The sequence below is a fragment of the Myiozetetes cayanensis genome, unplaced genomic scaffold, assembly GCF_022539395.1.
Source record: "Myiozetetes cayanensis isolate MyiCay16 unplaced genomic scaffold, myiCay2020 scf6-25, whole genome shotgun sequence".
Classification (NCBI taxonomy): Eukaryota; Metazoa; Chordata; class Aves; order Passeriformes; family Tyrannidae; genus Myiozetetes; species Myiozetetes cayanensis.
In genome coordinates, this window is record NW_026087853.1 from 25,871,290 (window position 1) to 25,892,817 (window position 21,528).

Here is a 21,528-nt window from a genome sequence, read left to right on the forward strand (position 1 = left end):
AATCAGAGGCTGGTTATTAGAGCTGTAGTGTGAAGACATCATGTAACAAGATGCACAATTTGAAGATTAATGACATTGGTGAAACAGTATTCCTACTTTTTCCTGAAGTGCAGCTGCCTTTATAGTGTGTTTTCCCATGAAATTCAAAAATTTATCCAATGGGCAAGAAACTTGTAAACATACACTAGAAGCAGAACAGCAGAATCACACCATTTGCTGTAGTTTTTGTGGCTAGTGGGTACAAGCAAGTACTGCATAGTTTTTAAGATGAAGATCCTTGCATAAATTCTAGCTAGAATTCTTACGGAGATTGCTAGAAACAAGAACTGAAACTCATGTTGATTGTTAAATATGTGGGTGGCAATGAGGAAGCTACAGATGCCTAGTAATTTGAGGGGATCTAACTGTGAAAGTATGATGGATTGAGTAAGGAAAGCAAGCAGGTACTGACTTGTTAGTAAATCATATGAGAATGATACTGTGTTGATTTCTTGCTTGTCACACTCAGTTTTCAGGATAACACGTGGGGTTTTTTTGCCATTGTTCGTCTGAGTGAAGAATCACAACTAATGAAAATAAACATTCCAAAGCAAAACAAAGTTTTGAGAATTTCAGACCTGAAAATTGTTGACAGCAAATTTCAGTGTTGCACTCAATTCCTCCCCACCCTCTTTCTCCTTTTCTTGTTGCTAACTCCACACCATCAAAAAGTGCCATGCAGTGAAATATCAATAGGAGTCAGGAACAAACTAATTTGGACATCAACTGTTATGACTTTACAGAAAAAGGATATGAAATTGAACATCAGTGTGTAGGATTAAATAAAATGCAATAGTTGCAAAATAGTTTGATATTTCTAGTATTTATCTCTAAGTATGTGTAGTAATGTTTTTGAGAAGTAAAATGTTATTAATGTAATTATTTTAGTGTCCTGAAATGCTTCAGTAGTTCAGTATAATTTTTTTAGTTATAAAATTAGGTCCTATGTAGTTATATGTATGGGATTTTTTTGTTTGGAGCTAGTATATATTCCTTTATGGTGCTTTGCAGACCCAGCGAGATACTGTCTGCTGTGTGCTCTGAGCACTCTACCCCAGCTTCATTACCACAGTGCTGTGCTTAACTTCATGAGACTTGCTGAAATCATAAAACTGGGGCTGTGTTTTGGCTTCATGGGCTTTGAACTGGAGCTAACTTACACCCTTTTAACTGAGTGATTGGCTTCAGCAGTTAAGTAGCAAAAAGCAGTTAAATCGGCTTAAGGCATTGTTTTTTCTCTTCTTACTTTTTCACTCATGGAAACCTAGTCTTAGATAAGTCAATAGTCTAAGGATTCAAAAGTTGTCTGGTGTAGAATTCAGTTACTGTGTGGTGTGGAAGAGTAATGCCAGTGACTTGTCAAGAACACTGTAGCTTGTTAGTGTGTTTGAAGGTATGTAATAATGACCGTTTTTTGTGACCATACGGAAGGAATAGATATGTGAATATAGCGCTTATTGGAATTAAATAAGATTAATTTCTTGCTGTGAGATTGAAGTTGTGTTGTGAAAGACTACTGATCTCATTGCCTACAGCAATATTTTGGTTTATTTGTAGTGGCTAGTGGTATAATTTTAGATCAGATACATCGTTATCTGCTCTAATCAACAATTAAAGCAGAATTTTAATTAATGTTTTGAAACTGTAACTCCAGAATAGAACCACTGCTCCTAAATAATGTTGCCACAGCTCTAAATTGAACAAATTTAGTTTAGCTTTTCAGTTACAGTGCTTTATTGGCTTCACTTATGAATTGAGAAAAAAATATTTTGTCAACTTTATTTAACTTGAATTATTTTCACTTTCATTGTTTAGGGTTGTTTTGTGGGGTTTTTTTATCCCTAAATATACAATACTTTACAGGACATATGAATCATAGTATGTACTTTCCATATCTGCAAAGCTTGGTGGAACACTGCCCTATTACCATGTGGCACAAAGCTTTGTCTCTGAACTTAAAGAGAGCACCTGGAGCAGACAGTCTTTACTAGAACATGGATGAGTTATGAACCTATTCATAAATAATTAAAAAATATGATTCTATGTAATTGGCAGGCAGATTCAGGTCACTCAGAAGTCTTCAGGAGCCTCACAGTTTTTCAGTTACAATGTGATTACCATGAAATGAGGGATTTTCTCTTACTAGAAAGGGTCAATAGTGCCATCTACTGACAGTTTGTCAATGAGACTTCCTATTTGCAATTTTAGATGACACTTATGTAACTTAAAAGAAAATCTTCAAAACTCTTGCCTTAAAGATGGGGAACAGAAAAAACTCCAGGTGAATTTAGTGCAGATAAGATAGAGAGCAGCTCTTTAATGAAGGCCTTCTGACTCAAGGAGTATGAAAAGCACACACCCATGTCCAGGGGTTCCACAGTTTATCATCTGATCCAAGATCCACCTGCCCCCAGATCTGCCCCCCAGGCACACCTCCACAGAAATTGAGTCGGAGGTCCTAAGACCCCTTTCTTCCTCATCTTCCTCTTCGTCATGGCACGTACTGTCTTTAGAGCTTCTCCAAGGTTCTGGGCTTGAAGTTGCTTTGACTATGATGGTATCTTGTTCAGGCCTGGGGTGCAAATGTTCTTAAACAGAAGGTATTTACTACAGTTCTACCTTGAAAGGAGCCTAAACAAGCCTAAAGAATTTAGAAAATTCGATATGAAATAGGGAAGTAGGGTTTGGTGAGTGTTAAATAAAATTCTAAAGTGTGTCAAACTATACAGCTACATTAAAATCTAGAAAAAACCTAAAAATCCTGAAAATTCAAAGGCATCAATACCATCAAATATATCAGGCAACATTTGAGATGTACCTCTACTTTCAATTTGGAAACACTTGCAGTAGTGGCTTTAGCCATTTGAGAAGTTTTTATGGAAGTCCTTGATTTTGTGTAGCACATGTTCCATTATGTATCTTTTTTTGAGAATTTTCATATTCAAGAGTAGTCTTTCAAATTGCTGGGAGATAAGTATGGTTCAGTTATTTTTAAAATTTTGGTCAAATGTTTCATTTAGAATTATAAAGACAACTGTATTTCAAACTTCTTTCAAGTGTGGCTGCTAATGTTTTTACAGAGGATTTTTTCCTTTGGCTCTACTGGAGAACATCTAGAGTTCTTTACCCTGAGATTTTGAGCATTTTTGCAAAGGATCTATGAAGCAAAAGTTAAACTGAAAGATCAGTGTTAAAGTTTGAGAACTCTAGGATATAGGTGTAGATAGTTAAAATTGTGTTCTTGGAAGTAAAGGGAGCTGAAGACATTTTAATATGCAACTTGGGTAGAGAAGAAGATTTTGTAGGCTTATGTATACCTCCATGGAAATAGTATCACCAAGACCAGTTTTTTAGAAAGGGATGGAAAGGAGAGGTTAGGGTTATGGTATCAGAGATCAGAAGATGCGAAGAAGTGAGGCGTATTTGTATAGGTGAACTAAGCAGGAATTGGAAGCTAAGGCTCCAGTCAATGAGGAGAAGAAAATCAGTAAGAGAAGACATGTGATGAGAGAAACTAGCACTCCAACATGGTTTTTCAGAGAGAGAGATATGTATCATAAGCAAAGAAAAAGCAGGAGGGAAATGGAAGTGGAAATTGAAAGTAGCAGGCAGGAATCCCAAATAAGGGCTTCATTCATTGTAGTGTAATTGCCTACCTGTGACAGTGGTACCACTGGAAAATCATTTCTACTAGATAGCTGAACCTGCTGGTTTTTGAAGGCTTCTTTATTAGCTGATCTACTTGGAAAACCACACATTCCTGGAGAACATACTAAACTCTGATCTGTAGGTTATTTGATAATTGTGAATAATTGTAAAAATATTGTCTTGAAACTATGTTCTAGGAAGACTAGAAATAATTGTTTGATGCAAAAATTATCACAAGAGTTTTATTTGGATTAATTATTCTGTGTTGGTATGGTTGCTTTAAATGGGAATAGTAGACTGTTTTGAGTTATTCAGATTCTTGTACGCTAATTTGTTAAACATCTGCATACTTTTTCAGGGCAAAATATCATAAATTAAAATATGGCACAGAATTGAACCAAGGTGACTTGAAAATGCCAACTTTTGAATCAGGTAACTTTCTTACAATAGATTTGGTCTATTCAATTTATTGCAGCTTTCTGTCTCTCCCCCAGCTCTCCCGTAAGTGTCTTATAGAGAATATATCTAGGAAAGATTTGGCATTGGCTAAATATTGTTTAATCTAAAAATCACAATTAATTGACTTTTCCTTTTTTCAAGGAACTCTGAATATTTTTATCTTAAATTAAGGAAAAAACTCCAAAGAGGAAAAAATAAGTTGTCTTTATTGCTCCTCTGGAGTGCATTTGATTTTACATTGTAAATATCAATTTGATAGTAACAGTTTTACTCTTCACAGTATTACAGATAGAGGAAAGCATTTCTCATAACAATACTGGGCTATTTAATAGGCAGAATTTCATTTGGCTTCTTTTGAAATGTTGGGCTTTAAAAAGTTACACTTTTGGCCTGTATTTGTATAGTATGCCTTGAAGTTGTGGTCTACAGATTTATGTACCACACCCCTCTCTTTTTTTTTTTTCCCCTTTCTCTTTTATAAGTGCCACTTTTTGGTTACTTTTATACCCAGTTGAAGCTAGAGATCATGCTTTGTATTTCTTGTTTGATGGGAATTTTTGTGTTTGAAAGCATTGTAAGTTAGATGTTAACTATGACACTGTATCTTCCAGAAGATACCAAAGATACAGAGGTTCCTGCAGTACCTCAAAATAGCCAATTGACCTGGAAGCAAGGCAGACAGTTACTGCGACAGTAAGTAACATTGTTGAATATTGGTGTATTCAAACTTTTCTTGCCGGATGAGGAGCTGTATATATACTTACTCTGTGTAACAGAGTAGTTGAGGTGGACAAAGAGTGGTTTGTTTGAAGTCCCAGGACTTCATAGTCTTGAGCTTTTAGCAGTATAGAGTAAGGTTTTCTGTGTGAGATGGATAACAATGAAGCTTGCTTTTCAATAAGTGATACAATAGTGGCATTCATTTCTAACAGTGAATACTAAGTTTCCTTTTTTCTCAAATATGCCTTCCTCTTTCTTTCTTCTCTGAATGCAACTAGGTATCTTCAGGAAGTAGGATATACAGATACAATATTGGATGTACGCTCACAGAGGGTAAGGTCTTTGCTTGGGCTCTCCAATTCAGAACCAAATGGTTCAGTAGAGACTAAGAACTTAGAACAGATCCTGAACGGTGGAGAATCTCCTTCGTCAAAACAAAAGGGACAGGAAATCAAAAGGTAAGTGAAGAGATGATAAATGCATAAAGTTTGTTTATCCTAATCATTGGTCAGTGCAAATTGAACTTTCAACTGGAGAGTCTCTGAACACCTGTGAGTGTAGCTGACCATAAATGATTATGAACTTAAACTGATTATACATAGGAACATGTACATCTATTATGTACATATATGTATATTATACTAATATATACAGAAAAATTGTGTATTGAAGTTGAATTATGTCATGTAAACATTTTGGAGTTATCTTAAGGAAAGATTCTGCTAGTGGTGCTTTTGTAATAAGGACATAGGCAGCTGTAGAAACTACTTCATACAACCATTTCTTGTTTTGCTAGCTTTAAAGCTCTTAAGCTGTCAGGTAGCAATTTCATTTAATCTGGTTAATCTTCTAAATCTCTTCAGCAAATAAAACAGATTCTCTCAATGTTTTTAATTATGTAGGAATTCTGGTGATGTTCTTGAAACATTTAACTTCTTAGAAAATGCAGATGATAGTGATGAAGAAGAGGAGAATGACATGATAGAAGATATTGCAGAAGGAAAAGAAAAGCATCGGATAAATAAGAAACACAAAGTAAAAACATCTTTTATTTTGTTTTTTCTTTAAATAGATCTGATTTCCTTTGAAAAGGTAATTTTTTCTCCCCAGATGATATAAATGTGTGATGTTAAAGCATTTGTTGCACCTTTGTTATCTGAATGGATTGTAAGCAGATATGTTATTAGTAAATTTGGTGGGTTTTTTAATATATTACATAGAAAAATTAAAAACAACAAACCAACCTGTTCACAAATGTGAATTTGCAAATGTGAATTAATTGATGAATTGGCCATCTCAGCTTCTCTTCATACTCTGAGTCCCTTTATGAGGCAAATTTAACACAATACAATGTGTCTCCTTTCTGAATTTTGGAGAAGGTAGGGACAATTCCTTAGAGAAAATAAGGTTATTTAATGTGAAAAAAATTACTTCCACATGAAATACATGTTTAAAACTTCCTTTTAGGCAGTTTTTTACTAAATAGATTAAAAACCTAGCAGAGACTTGTCTCAAATCACCTATTGTTTAAGGTTCAGTTAAATTTTGTTCAGCTTTATTTTTCTCTTTAGTTTTCCATTCTGTGAGCAGCTTTCTAGGTAGGATAGACTGTGTTACCTGTCCTATTTTAGTTCTTTGTCCTGTACCAAAAGCCTCCTTGTCGTTGGGGTTTCTTTTTGTAAAAACATTGATTTACGAATGTTGTACTGACAGTTTTATTAATTTTTACAGTAAAAAGAACTTTATTCAGTAGCATGATGACCCTCTGGCTGCCTTGGATTTTCTTAAACAATTGGCAGCAGTAGCTTGGCTTGATGCAAGTGTTCATGTCCCAGCTTGACTTGTCAGGAAGGAGTTTCCACCATACCTTTGGTATTAACTTTTACTTCTGATAAACAGATTAATCAACCAATCAGTTGAATCTCTTTTGTTTTAAGGCAGTAGATAGTCTGATAAAAAGATTATCTAGTAAGTAAATCTCTAAGCACATATGAAGATATTATGCTACTTCTTGATTTTTTTATGAAGCCTGGTTTTTTATAGAAAGCAAAAGGACCATTTATAGTTATCTTTATAAAAATAGTCTCTTTCTGCAGAAGTAAGAATATTGTGCAAATAATAGAAGATTAACCCCACATGGAACTTTTTTTCACTTGAAGAATGAAATAAAACTTTTTACTGATGCCTCAGCAGGGGCTTTACTTGTTTTGTTCAAGGTGAAGATATGGTAAAAATAGTAAAAAGAACACTTGTCTTAAAATGCTTCCTTTTCCAAATTTATGCTTAAAACTGAAATAGAACTGGAAAACAAAAAGGGAAAAAGGCTCCTTGACCAATAGAAAGCAGAGTTTGTTTGTAAGGCTTCTCTGTAGAGCTATTGATAAAGCAAGAAAATCAACAAAATTTTCTAATTGTTACATGTTAAATAAAAAAAAAATGGAGACTGGGATGTATGGGATTGTTTTTGTTGCTAAAGCTAGTGTCACTGTTCTTTTTATTTCCTAATGATCACTAGACTGCAGTTCTCTCTTTTTTTTTTAATAACCTGAGATCTAAGTGTCTTTTTCTGCATTTCACATTGAAAAATGTTTTCCTCTGCAACAAATTACTCAGCAAGAGTAATCTGTGTCTCTTCTAACCTAAATGACTATAAAATCTGTTCATGATTTGAACGCAGAAAAAATGTTTGTCTGCTTGCAGATTGGTAATGAAGGTTTAGCTGCTGACCTTACAGATGACCCTGATACTGAAGAAGCTTTGAAAGAATTTGACTTTTTAGTGACAGCTGAAGATGGTGAGGGAGCTGGAGAAGCTCGAAGTTCAGGAGATGGAACAGAGTGGGGTAAGATGCTAACAAAAGCGTTCAGAAGTAAGGGAATACTTGTTCATGGTAGTACATAAGAGTTGCAGTACCTACTAAAATGGTGTGGATGTGTGGATGATTGTGATGTTCAAATGTTAATGCTTAGAAAATGGTGTATTGTATACTGAAATTTTCATATATATATACATATATATATATGCTGTCGTAGTTGCCACAAATACAAGTTTAGTTGTATTTGTTTCAGGTTTTGTTTTCGATTCCAAAACTAAGACGAGAGTATTTTCTTTCTTAGATAAGAAAGGCTAGGATTCTGAATGTTTTTATACCTGTATTAGATTTGCTTTCAAATATAGATATATTTTTTTTCCTATTTGTTTCTTATCAGGACTTTTAAACTTTTGTACTTAAATTAATTTCTTTGGTGTACTTGAAATATGGACCATTAGTATTTTTAGTTTTTCTTGCTGAGATTTTTAGATGTTGTTGCTTATATGGCTCTCATTAGTAAAACGCCCAAACTTTTCTAATAGCTCAACTTGTTACTAGTAATTTGATGTGAAACAAAATATGTTAAGTCAGAAACTCTTGCAACCTACATGTTTCAAAAGAATAAACTGAAAGGAGAACATTTGTGTAGGAAAAAGAAGTGACCCACATAATTAATATCTGCCTTTACATGGTAAATTGAAATCTTAATTTCTGAACTGTGATACAAACAGTTTTGTAGTTGCATACTGTAAGTCTTTAATTGTAAGCCCCAAAGTGCCACTAGATCATGTTTGACCATTTTGTGTCGTTGAGGCAATGAAGTCATACTTCAGTAAACACCTCAGTGAACAAAGAGAATATAAAGATCTACAGAAATTAAAATAATGGCACATGTTCCAGGAGAATAATCCAGTCTTGATTTTGAAGGTATCAAGGAGTAGAAAACATTCCTTCCTGAAAAGTAGTATTAAGGGTTAGTCACCTTTATTTTTAAAACTCCGTCTTATTTCTAGATGGAAAATGAAGCCAAACAAACTGTTACCTTTTAGTTTTGGTAATAACTGTCTATTTTTAGTAGAATTCTGGTTCTTTGGTGTTGATCCCCTTTGAAGTTGCTGTTGTTTGATCTGTTTCTTGATCATCTTTTTATTTAGGCACGCAAGCTCGGTATAAGAACCTGAATCCAAGTTTTTTACTTTGTTTGCAACATTCCTTCAAATATATAGTGATGCAGAATGTTCTGGTTCTAGCATCAGTCTTACTGCTATTGTATATAAAAGGAAAGATTGTTCGATGCTCTAATTCATGCAGTCAAAAGATTTATCCGTTTTTGCCACAGCAGACTGATGAAACTTATTGAACTATCTTGTCCATTGAAATTCCAAGTCATTTTTCCCAAGATTACTTTCCAGTGTGTTCTATCTCTATCATCTTCTCAGGTAGTTACCTTATTTTCAGTGTCTATTTTAAAAGTGAAATTGACCCACCACAATTTTCATGGAGCAGTTTGAATGTCTTTTCTTACAGTTTAAGTGAACCCATAGCAAAACTGACAACTGATTTAAGTGTAGTTCATTCCATTGTTACCAAAAAAATCGTGTCTCAGACAAGGAAGTGGGAAGGAAGAAATAAAACATAAACCTACTTTTCACCCTTCTAAGTATGTGTTCTAAGTTTTGCCCTATGAAGACAATATCCATAAGTTTATTGTTTATTTTCTGCAAACTTGCTATTTAAATGAGTCAAATACATACTTCTAACTGTAGTAACAATGTTTCTTTCACATCATGTCACTGATTTTAGTACAGCTGTTCTTTTCATAACTGAATGAGGATACCGTCTATCAGATCTTGGGGTTAAAGCATTACTTTTTTAAAGATCAGAGTGTAAATATGACAAGGCTTCTTTATTAACTACCACAAATAACATTTTAAATATTGTCCCATTTAAATACTTTCTAAAATAATTGCCTAAACCAATTTATTTTAGCCTGTCACATTATTTGGAACTTTATGAAGCTGTTGTTACTGGAAATCTCTAGGTCTGTACATTTAGTTGTTTGTTTTGAGGGGGAACTTGATTTAAATAAGTACTTACCAATAACTCTCTAAACAATTGCATCAACCATGCACATCAGTATTTGTTAAAATTAAAATTTTTCTTCATAATTTAATAGTTGCTCTATTCTGTTTTCGTCGGTTTTCTTTCTTCCTATTTTAGTTTTCCTGTCATTAGCATCCTTCTCTTGCAAAGGTTTAAGCACTCTGAAAAAAACGTAAACGTTTACATCTCTATTTATAATGCTTTTATTTAGTATCTGGAAACCAAACTTCTGATGTTTAGACTAAACATATTGCCTAGTCTTTCTTTATTAATATTTTTAATATTTATCTGCCAAATTATTATCTGTAGGTCTAACTTCACATATGCTGAAGTATTTCATCGCCAAATTCAGTAGTTATATTTTTGCTATTGGAGACTTCTGCAAACCAGCCAGTGAGCACTGGGAAGTTTGGGTTCTTTTCTTCCTATAGTACAGCTTTTTATGAACACATTCTTTTTTGTAAGTGCCTCAGTTAACATACTTTGAGTATTAAATTAATTTGCAACATTGCAATTTAATGTATCCTGTCATGTGACACATTTTACTTAGGAGCAGCTTATCTTCAAAATAGTGAAAGATGAGCAAGTTCAAGCAATGTTCAATGAAAAGTCAAAGTATGTGACACACTAAAAAAAAAATGTACAGTTTTAGATTGAAAAATTTATAAATGCCTTGCAGTGGTTTATTATAAAGAAAAAATACATATATAACTTGAGTTTGCTTAATCAAAAAGGAATAAATATATATTGTTATATATCGTGCTACGTGTTACAGATTTAACCTATTATATAGTCTTTTTGTTCTCCTTATGGTTTCAAAGACTAACTGTGTGTTCATCTCTGGATTTCTCATCTCCATGAAACACCAAAGTTCTGTTTACAGATGGACCATGAGTCAGAGAATGACTGACTGCCCAGAATTCTGGGAGGCAGAGTGTGACTGAAATTCAGAGTCTCTTGGGTCGTCTTCTAAATATTTTAAAAAACCCCAAAGCCCAATATAAACAAATTTAAAACAGTCTTCCTCCACGAAATTACAATGGTTAGTGGACATCCTGGATCCTCTGTGCTGTTCTGGTGTCAGTTTAGTGCAGGTATAAACACTGCAGGCAATTTAGAGGAAGTTCACTGTTGGGGGGAATTACAGAGATCTTCTAGTTACATGGCTCTGTTCTGAAATAGATAGTTTCTCTAGGCATACTACAGAAAAACACTGCTGGGTTTTCATAAAAGCCTTGTTTTAAATTGCAGCCTCCTCAGATAACCAGAGTTAGTGTTTTATCTAGTTTTCTATTTTCAACCTACATTTCAGCAGCCAGCAGTGTTGGTTTTGAATATTCTTTTGTAGGCTTGTGCTTTTCCTGTTCTCTGTTGACTGAATGAGCCCACAGTTCCTTCAAATTCTTTGTCTTGATATTTAATGTCCTATTTGTTTTGTCACTCTACAGACATTTCTAAATCTCTAGTGTAGAACAAAGACTGAGTATGTTACTTCAATTTTGTCATCACCTGCACTGAAATGTATGACTACTCCTGCTTTAATACACTGCACCTTTTAAAATGTACCTAAATGAATTTTTTTACAACAGCATTGCATTGCTGCTCCATGTCGTCATCTTCTCGTTCAGTTTAATTCCCTAATCCTTCTCTGCAATACTTCAACCTAGCTGATTATTTTCATTTTATTAATGGTGCTTTGGATTTTTTAAAATTCATTTTAATTTGGTTTTAACTGAATTTTTTTAATTGAGTTTTAGGTTTTTTGGTGTTGTGTTTTTTTTTTTCTTAATTTTCTTCCTTTTTTGATTGAGCATATCCTCTGACTTATCTTTCTGCGCCTCGTGTGTTTCCTGACTAATCACTGTTCCTCTCTGTCAGTGTTTTGACCCAGTGATCATAAAGATCATAAAGGTCTTTGTGTTTGTAGTTTGGTAGCTGTAGCTGCAGTTTGGTGTAGGATGTCATTGTTCCTTTTTCCTCTCCACAGTTCTTTGTAGTCAGCTCAGGGGACTCTGCCATTATGCTGCTGGTTTCATGCTTTCACTGCCCTTGCCATTTCTATATTGATCTTAATCAAGATTGACCTATCTTTGTCCTATTTGAATGATGGTAGATGCATCAGTATCCTAGGGTATCTGTCTGCTCCTTCGTTGTCATGTTTTGTCATGAAACATGTACTTGGAATAACTCCTGTTATGTTGCACCCTAAATGCATGTTTCCTTGTTTCTGCTGTGTATGACTCCTCATGTGCACTTTTATGATTATAATGGTTATAACTTCAAAAATGAATACAATCATATTGTAGGTATGATTGGAAGTTGAAAACTGAGGATCTGAGTTTTATTCCTTTATGCCTAAAGAATTTATGGGCATAAAGCTAAACTGGCATACAAATCAAGTTTGCTGCCTAGTTGTCTACTAGCAGAAGAGCTTCTGCAAATGTTATGTTTGCCTTGTCTTAGAAACAGGTTTCTCTTTTTACTAATTCTAAGTTTCCAGAAATATTTGAGATGGAGAGTTTAGAAAAGTGGAGACTTGACTTTTCACAGGGAATAATTAATTCTGCAATGTTTGTCAAACAGAAAAAGATCTATCTTATGAAACTACTGTGGAATGTTGTATTTCTGCTAATTATGATTTGATTTCTGGATGCAGTAGGATGTCCACCTGTGTGAAATACTTTTCTTCATCTTTATGTAAAAAACTGTATTTATAGACTTGTTTCTCTGATTAAATATAGGACCAAGGTTTCTTTCCTGTGCATGTAGAATGAATGTGAAAGGATGCATGGTGGTCTGTCTTCATGAATAAACTGGCACTGATTTACTCAAGCTTGCATTTTCATGAGAGATGCAGCATGAATACTTTTATTTGCTTATTCAACACTGGCTGAATAATTTCTTAACACTGTCTTTCTAAAGATGCAGTAATTGTTTCTGAACACCAATGAATTGTTGTGTATTTTGAAGTATTTAACATAAACAGTTACTTATGAAGCCTAATTTGTTTGCTCCTTAGTAACAAATTAACATACAATTTTCAAATATGTAACTGATAATATACAGTGCCTTGGAAAACTGTCTGAAATGAGACTCAGTCTTTTATAAACTTAAAACTGAGACTGCACCTTTAAAGATTTATTAATAACTTTATTAGTGCTCTTATACAGCTATGACAGTAAATCACCAACAGCTTGCATTGCCAATTGCTGATTTTTTTTCTTTTAATAATATGCTGCATGTAGACAAAGATGACCTGTCCCCAACTGCTGAGGTTTGGGATGTAGACCAGGGACTAATAAGTAAACTGAAGGAACAGTACAAGAAGGAACGAAAGGGGAAGAAAGGGGTAAAGAGTAAGTGCAGATTCTGAATCTTGTAATGCAACACTTTTTTGCCTATCTATATAGAAGACATTTTTTCTCACAAGTTCTGTTTTTAGTTTTGTTTCGTTTGTTTTTTTCATGAAACATCATTTTCTGTAATGGGGGCAACCAACTTTAACTTTCTACCTGCTGAATGTGAATATGCCAAAACCTTTAACAGCCATTTCCTAAATGAGAAATGTTGAAAACACATAAAAATTCAAGATTAAATAGGTGAAGAGAACTAAATACTTTGAAATGTGTGTGTAAAAATAATGAATAACTTGCATTTTGAGGATGTTCCTACTCTAAGAAGTTTCCTGAAAGATTTAAACTTTATCTGTTCCTTAAAGTATAGTACTGTGATACTGTTCTGGGAAGGATGGGTGTTGAGGTCTTTTTTGGGGTTGGTGGGATCAGGTTTTTGTTGGTTTTTTTAAAGATGAGCTTAAATCAAGCTATAATTGCTATTTATGGGCTTGTAATTATCTTACAGTCCTAGGCATTGAGAATAAAAAAATGTCTATAATGTAAATATGAACTTCTTGATGGCTTGTTTAATGATATAATCTTTATTTTATGGTGCCCTTCAATTTTCTGTACATTTACTACATTTTGGTTGACAGCTTTTCTCTTATAGCTGACCTATTTTAACTATGTAAGTTAAACCAAATTTCAGTGTTGAACAACCTGGTAAAAATGCTTTTGGAAATTGTGTATGAATTACACAAAGTTCTTAGTGGATAAAGCATTATTAAATCTATGTCATCATAGAATGGCTTGGATTGGAAGGGACTTAAAAGATCATCTGGTTCCAACCTAATCTAGTTTAGATTAGATGTTAGGAAGAAATTCTTTACTCTGAGGGTGGTGAGGCACTGGCACAGGTTGCCCAGAGAAGCTGTGGATGCCCCATCCCTGGAAGTGTTCAAGGCCAGGGTGGATGGGGTTCTGAGCAACCTGTGCCAGTGTCTCACCACCCTCAGAGTAAAGAGTTTCTTCCTAGTATCTAATCTAAACCTATTCTCTTTTAGTTTGAAGCCATTCCCCCTTCTCCTGGCACTACCTGCCCTTGTAAAAAGTCCCTCTCCATCTTCTCCCTTCAGGTACTGAGAGGATGCAATTAGGCCACCCCAAAGCCTTTTCTTTTCCGGGCTGAACAATCCCAATTCTGTCAGCCTCTCCTCATAGGAGAGGCTCCATGCCTCTAATCACCTTGGTGGCCCTGCTGTGGACTCACTCCAGCAGGTCCGTGTGCTGGGAGCCCCAGAACTGTACACAATACTCTGGGTGGGGTCTCACCAGAGCGGAGTAGGGGGCAGAATCCTCTCACCCAGCTGCCCACGCTGCTTTGGATGCAGCCCAGAACATGATTGTCTTTCTGGGCTGCAGGTGCACGTTGTCAGGTCACGTCCAGCCTCTCATCCACCAGCACCCACAAGTCTTCAGCAGGGCTGCTCTCAATTTCTTCATCCCCCAGCCTGGATTGATACTGGGGGTTGCCTCAACCCCCTGCTGCCCCAGGTGCAGCACCTTGCACTTGATCTTGTTAAAGCTCATGAGATTCCCATGTATCCACTTCTTGAACTTGTTCAGGTCCCTCTGGATGACATCCTGTGTCACTTCAGAGAAGCTCCCATGCTTGCAGTGTTTTTAAAGTATATTGTAACAGTTTCTGGCAGTATGTAGTAAATTCTTTTCCTCAATTTGAAAAATGTGTGAAAATGTACTAACTAAATTAAGTGATAATTAAAATATAACACTTCATGAATATTTCTGTAATCACTAAGATTTGAATTTACTTTGTGACACCTAACAATTACACTTCAGTTAGTGCACGTTGGTTATATTTTCAGCAGTTCTGCATGACTTGCACGAACACACAAATGAACAGAAAATCTTTGACGAAGCAAAGATTTTTACCCAGTCTATGGTTTGATTAGAACTTACAGTAGTAATTTGCATGCTAATGTGTATTGCCATTTAATATGTAAATCAGCCGTTGACACCAAACTCATGTGAAGTGTTTGGTAGGGTTAGAAACTTCACACCAGGATGGACTTATTTTATTAGAAATTTTCATACTAAACTTCACATTTTAGACTTTTGGAAGCACAGCGGCTGCAAAATAACAAAGTTTTCTTCATCTAAAGTAATTTTGAAATCTTCTTTTGCTCACATAAGAAAATATTTAGGAGATCAATTCTGTGTCACAGTGTGGTGAGGTCATAAAAGTCATTGTTTAGGTTTTGAGTTTGAAATTCTCCTTTGGGAAACCTTGAGCTCATATAGTTTCATAGGGTAGTTTGAGAGATTCTTTGCTTGTCACATTCGTGATAGTAGTTTCTAATTAATTAGCTCAGTGATTTTGGAGGTTTTTGAGAGAACTCCACACACATTCAAGGTTGGGCAGATTTATTTCAATTCCGTTTGCTTCGTAGATTGGTTTTCTCAGCTTTTTAACATTCTGAGATTGAAAATAATGTTGAAGGCCTTTTTTATTCTTGCTTCTCATGTCTGATCATTTGGGAACTTCATTCTGAATACTCATCTCTTACTTTGCTCTTCAGTGTTTTGTCAGACTTCTATCAGAACTTATTTTGAGCATTTTCAGAACTTTTCCTGAATGGTAATGTATATGTGTCGTTATGAACATCAAACAAATGTGCATTAACTGTCATTCCTTGCAATACTTTGAAGACAGCATAATAGAGCAAACATTCTAATGGTTTCTTTTGTTGGATATGCATCTGGAACTACCATAATCTACATTTAGACTGTAGCTACATTTAGACTGCAATGAGGGTAATCATAGCCCTGACCCCAGGCAGGGAAACTTTCATCCAAATGTAGACATAAATAAGTGAACAGAAGTAGATCTGATTCTATTTTGATACTTCTGTAGACTGTATTTATATATTTTCTTTTAGGTAGAACACCTTAATTTATGTCATGTTTTGTCAGCACACGTGTTTCTCTTTTTGGTGGGGAGGAGAAGGGAGTCTGTCATGACAGTCACCATGTTATGTGGGAATACTACCTCTTTATAACAGTCTTTATAAACCCCACCAAAACAGCAACAAAAATCCACTCCTCCACACTGAAATTGCTTTCATAATATCAACTGTAAAATAATGCAAAAACTGTTTATTGAAGAGTTCCGAGTTTGATAAGATCAGTTTTGGCAGGTAAATTGGGATGACTGTTTTTCAGATACAGCCTGTCACATTTGCAGGACATAATGTGCAGGTGTTGTATATCTCATTTTTTACTATCAGGTCAGCATAGTGCATTCTCAGCAATTTGAAAAATAGTTTTCACATCTTAAAATGTATGTGCACATTACTGTTGAAGTGAAAATACTCCTACTGTTTTTCCTTAGTTTTCTTGAAGCTTGTCACAGGTTTTTACTTTCCTGCTCTTTTCCCTTAGTGTAATTGTTCCGTATTTATGAAACAGTATCCACCGCATTCACTTTGCTAGCCTTGATTTCTGGAAATACAGTGTAATAGTTGATAGGCATGAAAATAGGTCTGAATTTTACCATCTTCATTACCATCACCTTTTAAGATCCCTATGTTATATTCAGACTTGGCCTAATACATCTCAGAGCTAATAGAAATCTGCTTAGGGTTTCTCATACTACAACTTTTCATCACTGACTGATCACTGATTTTCCCTTTCGACCTCTGAAGGAGAATACACTGAGATAGTATTGTAAGTGTTTTGCTTTCACTCATAATGGGTTTGTCTACCAATTTATTTTTTTCCTCTTTTTTTTTTTTGAGGGTAAAACACAGTCATCCAGTTTGTGCCTTGAGCATAGCTGTTTATGCAGAGACAGCTCATTCTTTTCTTTAAAAATCTTTTTGTGACATTTAAAATACTTCACCAATTATATGAAGGTACACTTGCACTTATTTGAAAGCAGAAATCTGTGCAGTCTTCTGTAGTGGTGGCTCAATCTTGAATATTGACATTTTTTGGCATGAAATACACAGAAGTTGTGAGAACAGCATCTACTCTCTTGTAAACTTCTCTCTGTATTGTATGATGGATTGAGGACTGTTCTAAAATCATGCTTGAAGGACAAGAAATGTCCAAACTTACTGAAAACATTAAAAGGCAAGGCTGTCCATCCCCTAATCAGTGACACACTAAATGAATGGCTGTTTTAAGGTAGCAGAGCACAGGGACTACTTCTGGTTACTTCTGAGTATGCTTTGATACAAACTTCTCATGCTCATATGTTTGGTGTGAAAGCACCTCCAAAAGATGCTTTCATTTTGGATATGAGTAATATCCATTTTTGGCATTTTGCATCAATGTGTTGAACAGTTCATGTGTATCAACATGGAGAAGACAGATGTGGTTTTTTTCTGAACAGCAAAGGGTTTATTAAAGTAGACAGTTTAGGGTACCAGTCAATACTTTTATCACGTCATTTATCAATTTCTCTATACAAGAATATATCTGCTGTTGGTCATGGTAGGTACCTCTCTGATGGCCATCTGGAATAAAGACAAAAGCAGGCTTTGTGGCCTGTCCATTTTAAGCATGACTTCTGTATATAAGATCTTGCCTCCTGACTGCAATTAAGTATTGTACTTTTGAAATCAAATCCTATCAACCTAGGCTATTAGAAAAAAAGTTTGTTCAAAAAAGGCATTCCTCATTTTTATTATTTTACACTCACTTCAATAGCTGAGATCACAGGTTTCTAGATATACTTCTACACGAGAGTGGAATGAAACTTAACCACTCAAGTGATCTGTTGCAGAAGGGAAACTTCTGGAAACCATTTTTATTCTCAAACAGTTTCTGGGTAGCAACCTTTGTAGATTTAACTGGAACACTGAGTGTTCCATAAAGGAAAGAAAAAATATCAAAAGCACAAAAATATAAAGTGTGTATATAAAGTTCTGTATTACGTGGCAAAATGAAAATGCTTTGCAAGTATTGATGAGAATTGTCATATAGGGGTATGTGTGGTATACTTGCCATGATTCTACCTCAGGAAATACTTTTTGTTGTCATCCCTCTCTGCAGGGAATTCTCCATTATCTTCAGAGAATTCAATGTTTTTTAGATACTTATTTTTGAACACATTGACCTTTACCCAGTGAGGTCTGAAACGATCAGATACTTTTTGAAAGAGTGTGTTTTAGTGTTTAACTGTTGAATGAACAGCTCTGCTTTTGAGAAGTCATCTGTTGTTATAGTCTTTACCTTTTACAGTTTTGAGAATAAAGACTTTGTTTTAGTTTCCATTTCCTTTTTAATAAAAGTGGTACATTTCATCTCAGAGTATAAGAACTTGTTCCCTAATGCTTCCTTTCACTAAATGGTTTACAATATCTCTCTTGCAGTCCTAGGAAAGGCTGTTTTATTGGTTAAAAGCTGGTTATGTCTTTCATCATTCTGGATTCTCTCACTGAAATACACTTTATGATTGAAGCTTGACTTTTTGATGTGGAAGCTGTAAAGGTGGAAGCAGGAATTAATTTAGTAATTTAGAAATATTTTAAATTATACTGTTCTTGTTTACTAGTGTCTACATAATTAAATGCACATATAATTCAACATGCTTTGTTTCTAGAGGCATGCTTTTATAATAAGGGTAATATACATCTGCAGTTTCATACAGTGATGGAAGTATTCTTGCTCTCATATTTAATAAACACTTAATGCAATTTAAGTATCATTCAAAAGCAGGGAAAGTTAATTGTTCGTTGCACCCCCATTATGAGTTGTCTGTACTTTTGCCCTCATTTTTAAGTATATTTTTAATTTGCACTCTGTTTTTCAGTGTTAAATTGTTTAGTATAGTTAAAGTTGTGTAATATTATTAGAAAATGTTTAATTCATATGTTTTTTGTGTAATAGTTCATGTTCTTTTAATATTTGACCTGACTTCAGTAGGGCTGTAAGATGATTTTTTTTCTCTTTCCTACAGGAAATTGTAGAATAGATCTACAGAACACAAAGGAGTATTGTCATTGTTTGATTTAGTGAATTGAAGTTGTTTGCATGTAGTTTTCAGATTTGATGTATGAACTCCTTCTTTTGATTTCCAAAATATTAATAAACAAAAGCAAAGCACTATTTATTTTAAGGAGGTCCCATCAGTAATTATTCTTGTTTAATGGATTTTTAGACTTCAGTCAAGTCAAGCGGTAGCAATCAAATGAATCTTTGCTGCTGACATTAATTTACAGGAGTCAACAGGACAAAACTTCACGACATGATAGCTGATCTGGGCGATGATGAGATACCCCACATCCCTTCAGGAATCATTAATCAATCTAGGTCACCCTCTTCTAGAATGCCTGATCATGAAGGTGCAAGAGCAGAGGAAGGTACAAAAAATTCAGCTACTTATTATATTTCAGGAGATTTTTTTTTTTTAGAAAGCACACGCTGTAATTTATTGTCCCCTCTGTAAAGCTTAATGAAATTGCAGATTGCCACGTTATTTTACTTGCAATTATTCCCAAATGATTTTATGACAATGTGGCTTGAGTTTCTGTAGTTTATCGTAACTCACCATTATTTCATAAGTATTTAAAAATAACTTTATATACAGCAGTGTGTTCTGAAACTATTCACTATTAAGTCCCTGTTTGCAGACATCCTCCCTCCCCCCCCGTTAGCAACACCTTTCACAAATAGGTTGTATTTATTTAGGGGAAAAAAGGTGAGTATTAATGTTGGATACACAATTTGGATTTTAAAGTGAAATGTGGTGGCTTAAGTTACAATACTAATTTGTCTCTTTTTCCTCAAGTTTAATGTTCTCTTTTTAAAAATTCTTTTGGTCTACATTTACAAGTTTGTAAAGACACTATTTATTTCTTTATGAAGTATTTGTTCCATTTCAGGATTATCTTAGACAATGGAAGTTAGTGGAAGTTAGTGACACACTTTTGTCTAAAAAGTCAAAAATCTTGTATTTAGCTTTTAAGTATGTTGTTTTAAAGGAATTCTTCTCTTTCTATTAACTTTGAGATTAAAACATGTAAATTCTGTCCTCTATTCAGAACACATTTATTCAAAATACTCTGATGTATTCAGATTTGGCTCCTTTAGGATGATCTTTGACCCATAAACCCTGGCATAGTAGCACCTATACCAGAAGTGGAATTTGTGTTACTACTGATCCTTGTCATCTGTTGGTTCTTCGGCTCTTTCTTCACCCTTGGCCCCACAAATGCCTGTCACCAGGCAAGCAGAAAAATTGAAATGTTGCAAGGAAGTTTTTTTGTTGCTCTCCCAAACTTTTATTTTACAAAAGTCTCTTTAACTGCCTTGCTTTTCATCTTTGTTTTTATTTACAACTTAAAGATGAACCAGTATCAGATTTACTTGTGGAGTGCAATTGGAAAACCTACCAGTCAAAAGTTCCACTTGCTAAAACTTGTAGACATACGCTGAGGTTCTGTTTAGGTTTAGTGTTTACCTACTTTAAGTTGCCTTTTCGCCTTGTTAAGGTATGAAGGACACGTGACCCTACAGTTACGATTTCTTCAGTCTGTCTTGGGCTATTTTTCTTTGACCATACATGTTGTGCAAAGGAACACAGACCTTCATTGTTAAGAACAGGCCAAATAGGGCTGTTATCTTTGTTAAAAACTTTGCATCTAAAATAATACTGGACAAAATGGTCTTTCTGAAGACATAGGTGCTAAATTTGAATTTGCTAGGGACTGTTTTGCATTGCCTGGTTCCTGTAGCACAAACACTGTGCTGCCCTTAAAATAAAGATTGTTCACACTGTTTTCAAATAAACTGGTGTTATTGTTTTCAGGTTGATATCTTCATGCTGTTTAATGTGTCCATATGTTTTCAACTGTCGGTGTAGTTTGGATTTTACTCTTTAAGAGGAGTAATATTAAAATCTCTGTCATCTTATCTGGTAATTGTGGTTTCTGCATAGTTTTTAAACTTGAGTATTAGAATGTAACTTTTGCCGTTTCTATCCTGAATACTGTGTGGCTTTTTGAGTTTGTTTTTACCATGTGGTGCAAAGCTGCAAACAAACAATGTTGTATTTGAATTCCTTCTAGGTGTGTCACAAAGCCAAATAGTTCATTATCATGAAATGCAGATTTTGCACCGTGTGGTACAAATGCAGATCTTACTCATTTATTCAGATGTGTTTTAAAAGCCAAGTTTTTGCAGATAACATTAGGCTTTCTTCCTGGGACACGTCAGCCTATGCTGATGAATGTTACCAAGCCGTAGTTTTCTTGTGAGTGTATGAAGGGTTTATGTTACACTTGGAAATACTGTAGTTCTGAGATAGTTGTTGATAATTTTGTTTTCATCAAGAGGAGAAAGTGTTATTGAGCTTACTTTTTTTTTTTTTCCTTGAAGGGGTGT

General features: G+C 34.7%; 1 protein-coding gene across 5 annotated transcripts in view; it reads left to right on the forward strand.

Annotated features, from left to right (window-relative positions):
- The window catches only part of STRN3 (striatin 3), a 60,920-nt gene that overhangs the window by 21,658 nt on the left and 17,734 nt on the right, over positions 1-21,528 (forward strand). The window contains exons 3-9 of one of the 5 annotated variants that reach the window (XM_050336772.1): positions 4,046-4,119; positions 4,758-4,839; positions 5,145-5,324; positions 5,769-5,901; positions 7,567-7,708; positions 13,027-13,137; positions 19,365-19,505. In XM_050336772.1, the coding sequence (XP_050192729.1) occupies positions 4,046-4,119; positions 4,758-4,839; positions 5,145-5,324; positions 5,769-5,901; positions 7,567-7,708; positions 13,027-13,137; positions 19,365-19,505 (863 nt within the window). The remainder of the gene's footprint in view (positions 1-4,045; positions 4,120-4,757; positions 4,840-5,144; positions 5,325-5,768; positions 5,902-7,566; positions 7,709-13,026; positions 13,138-19,364; positions 19,506-21,528) is intronic. The other 4 variants (XM_050336773.1, XM_050336775.1, XM_050336774.1 and 1 more) reach the window with 4 other exon arrangements.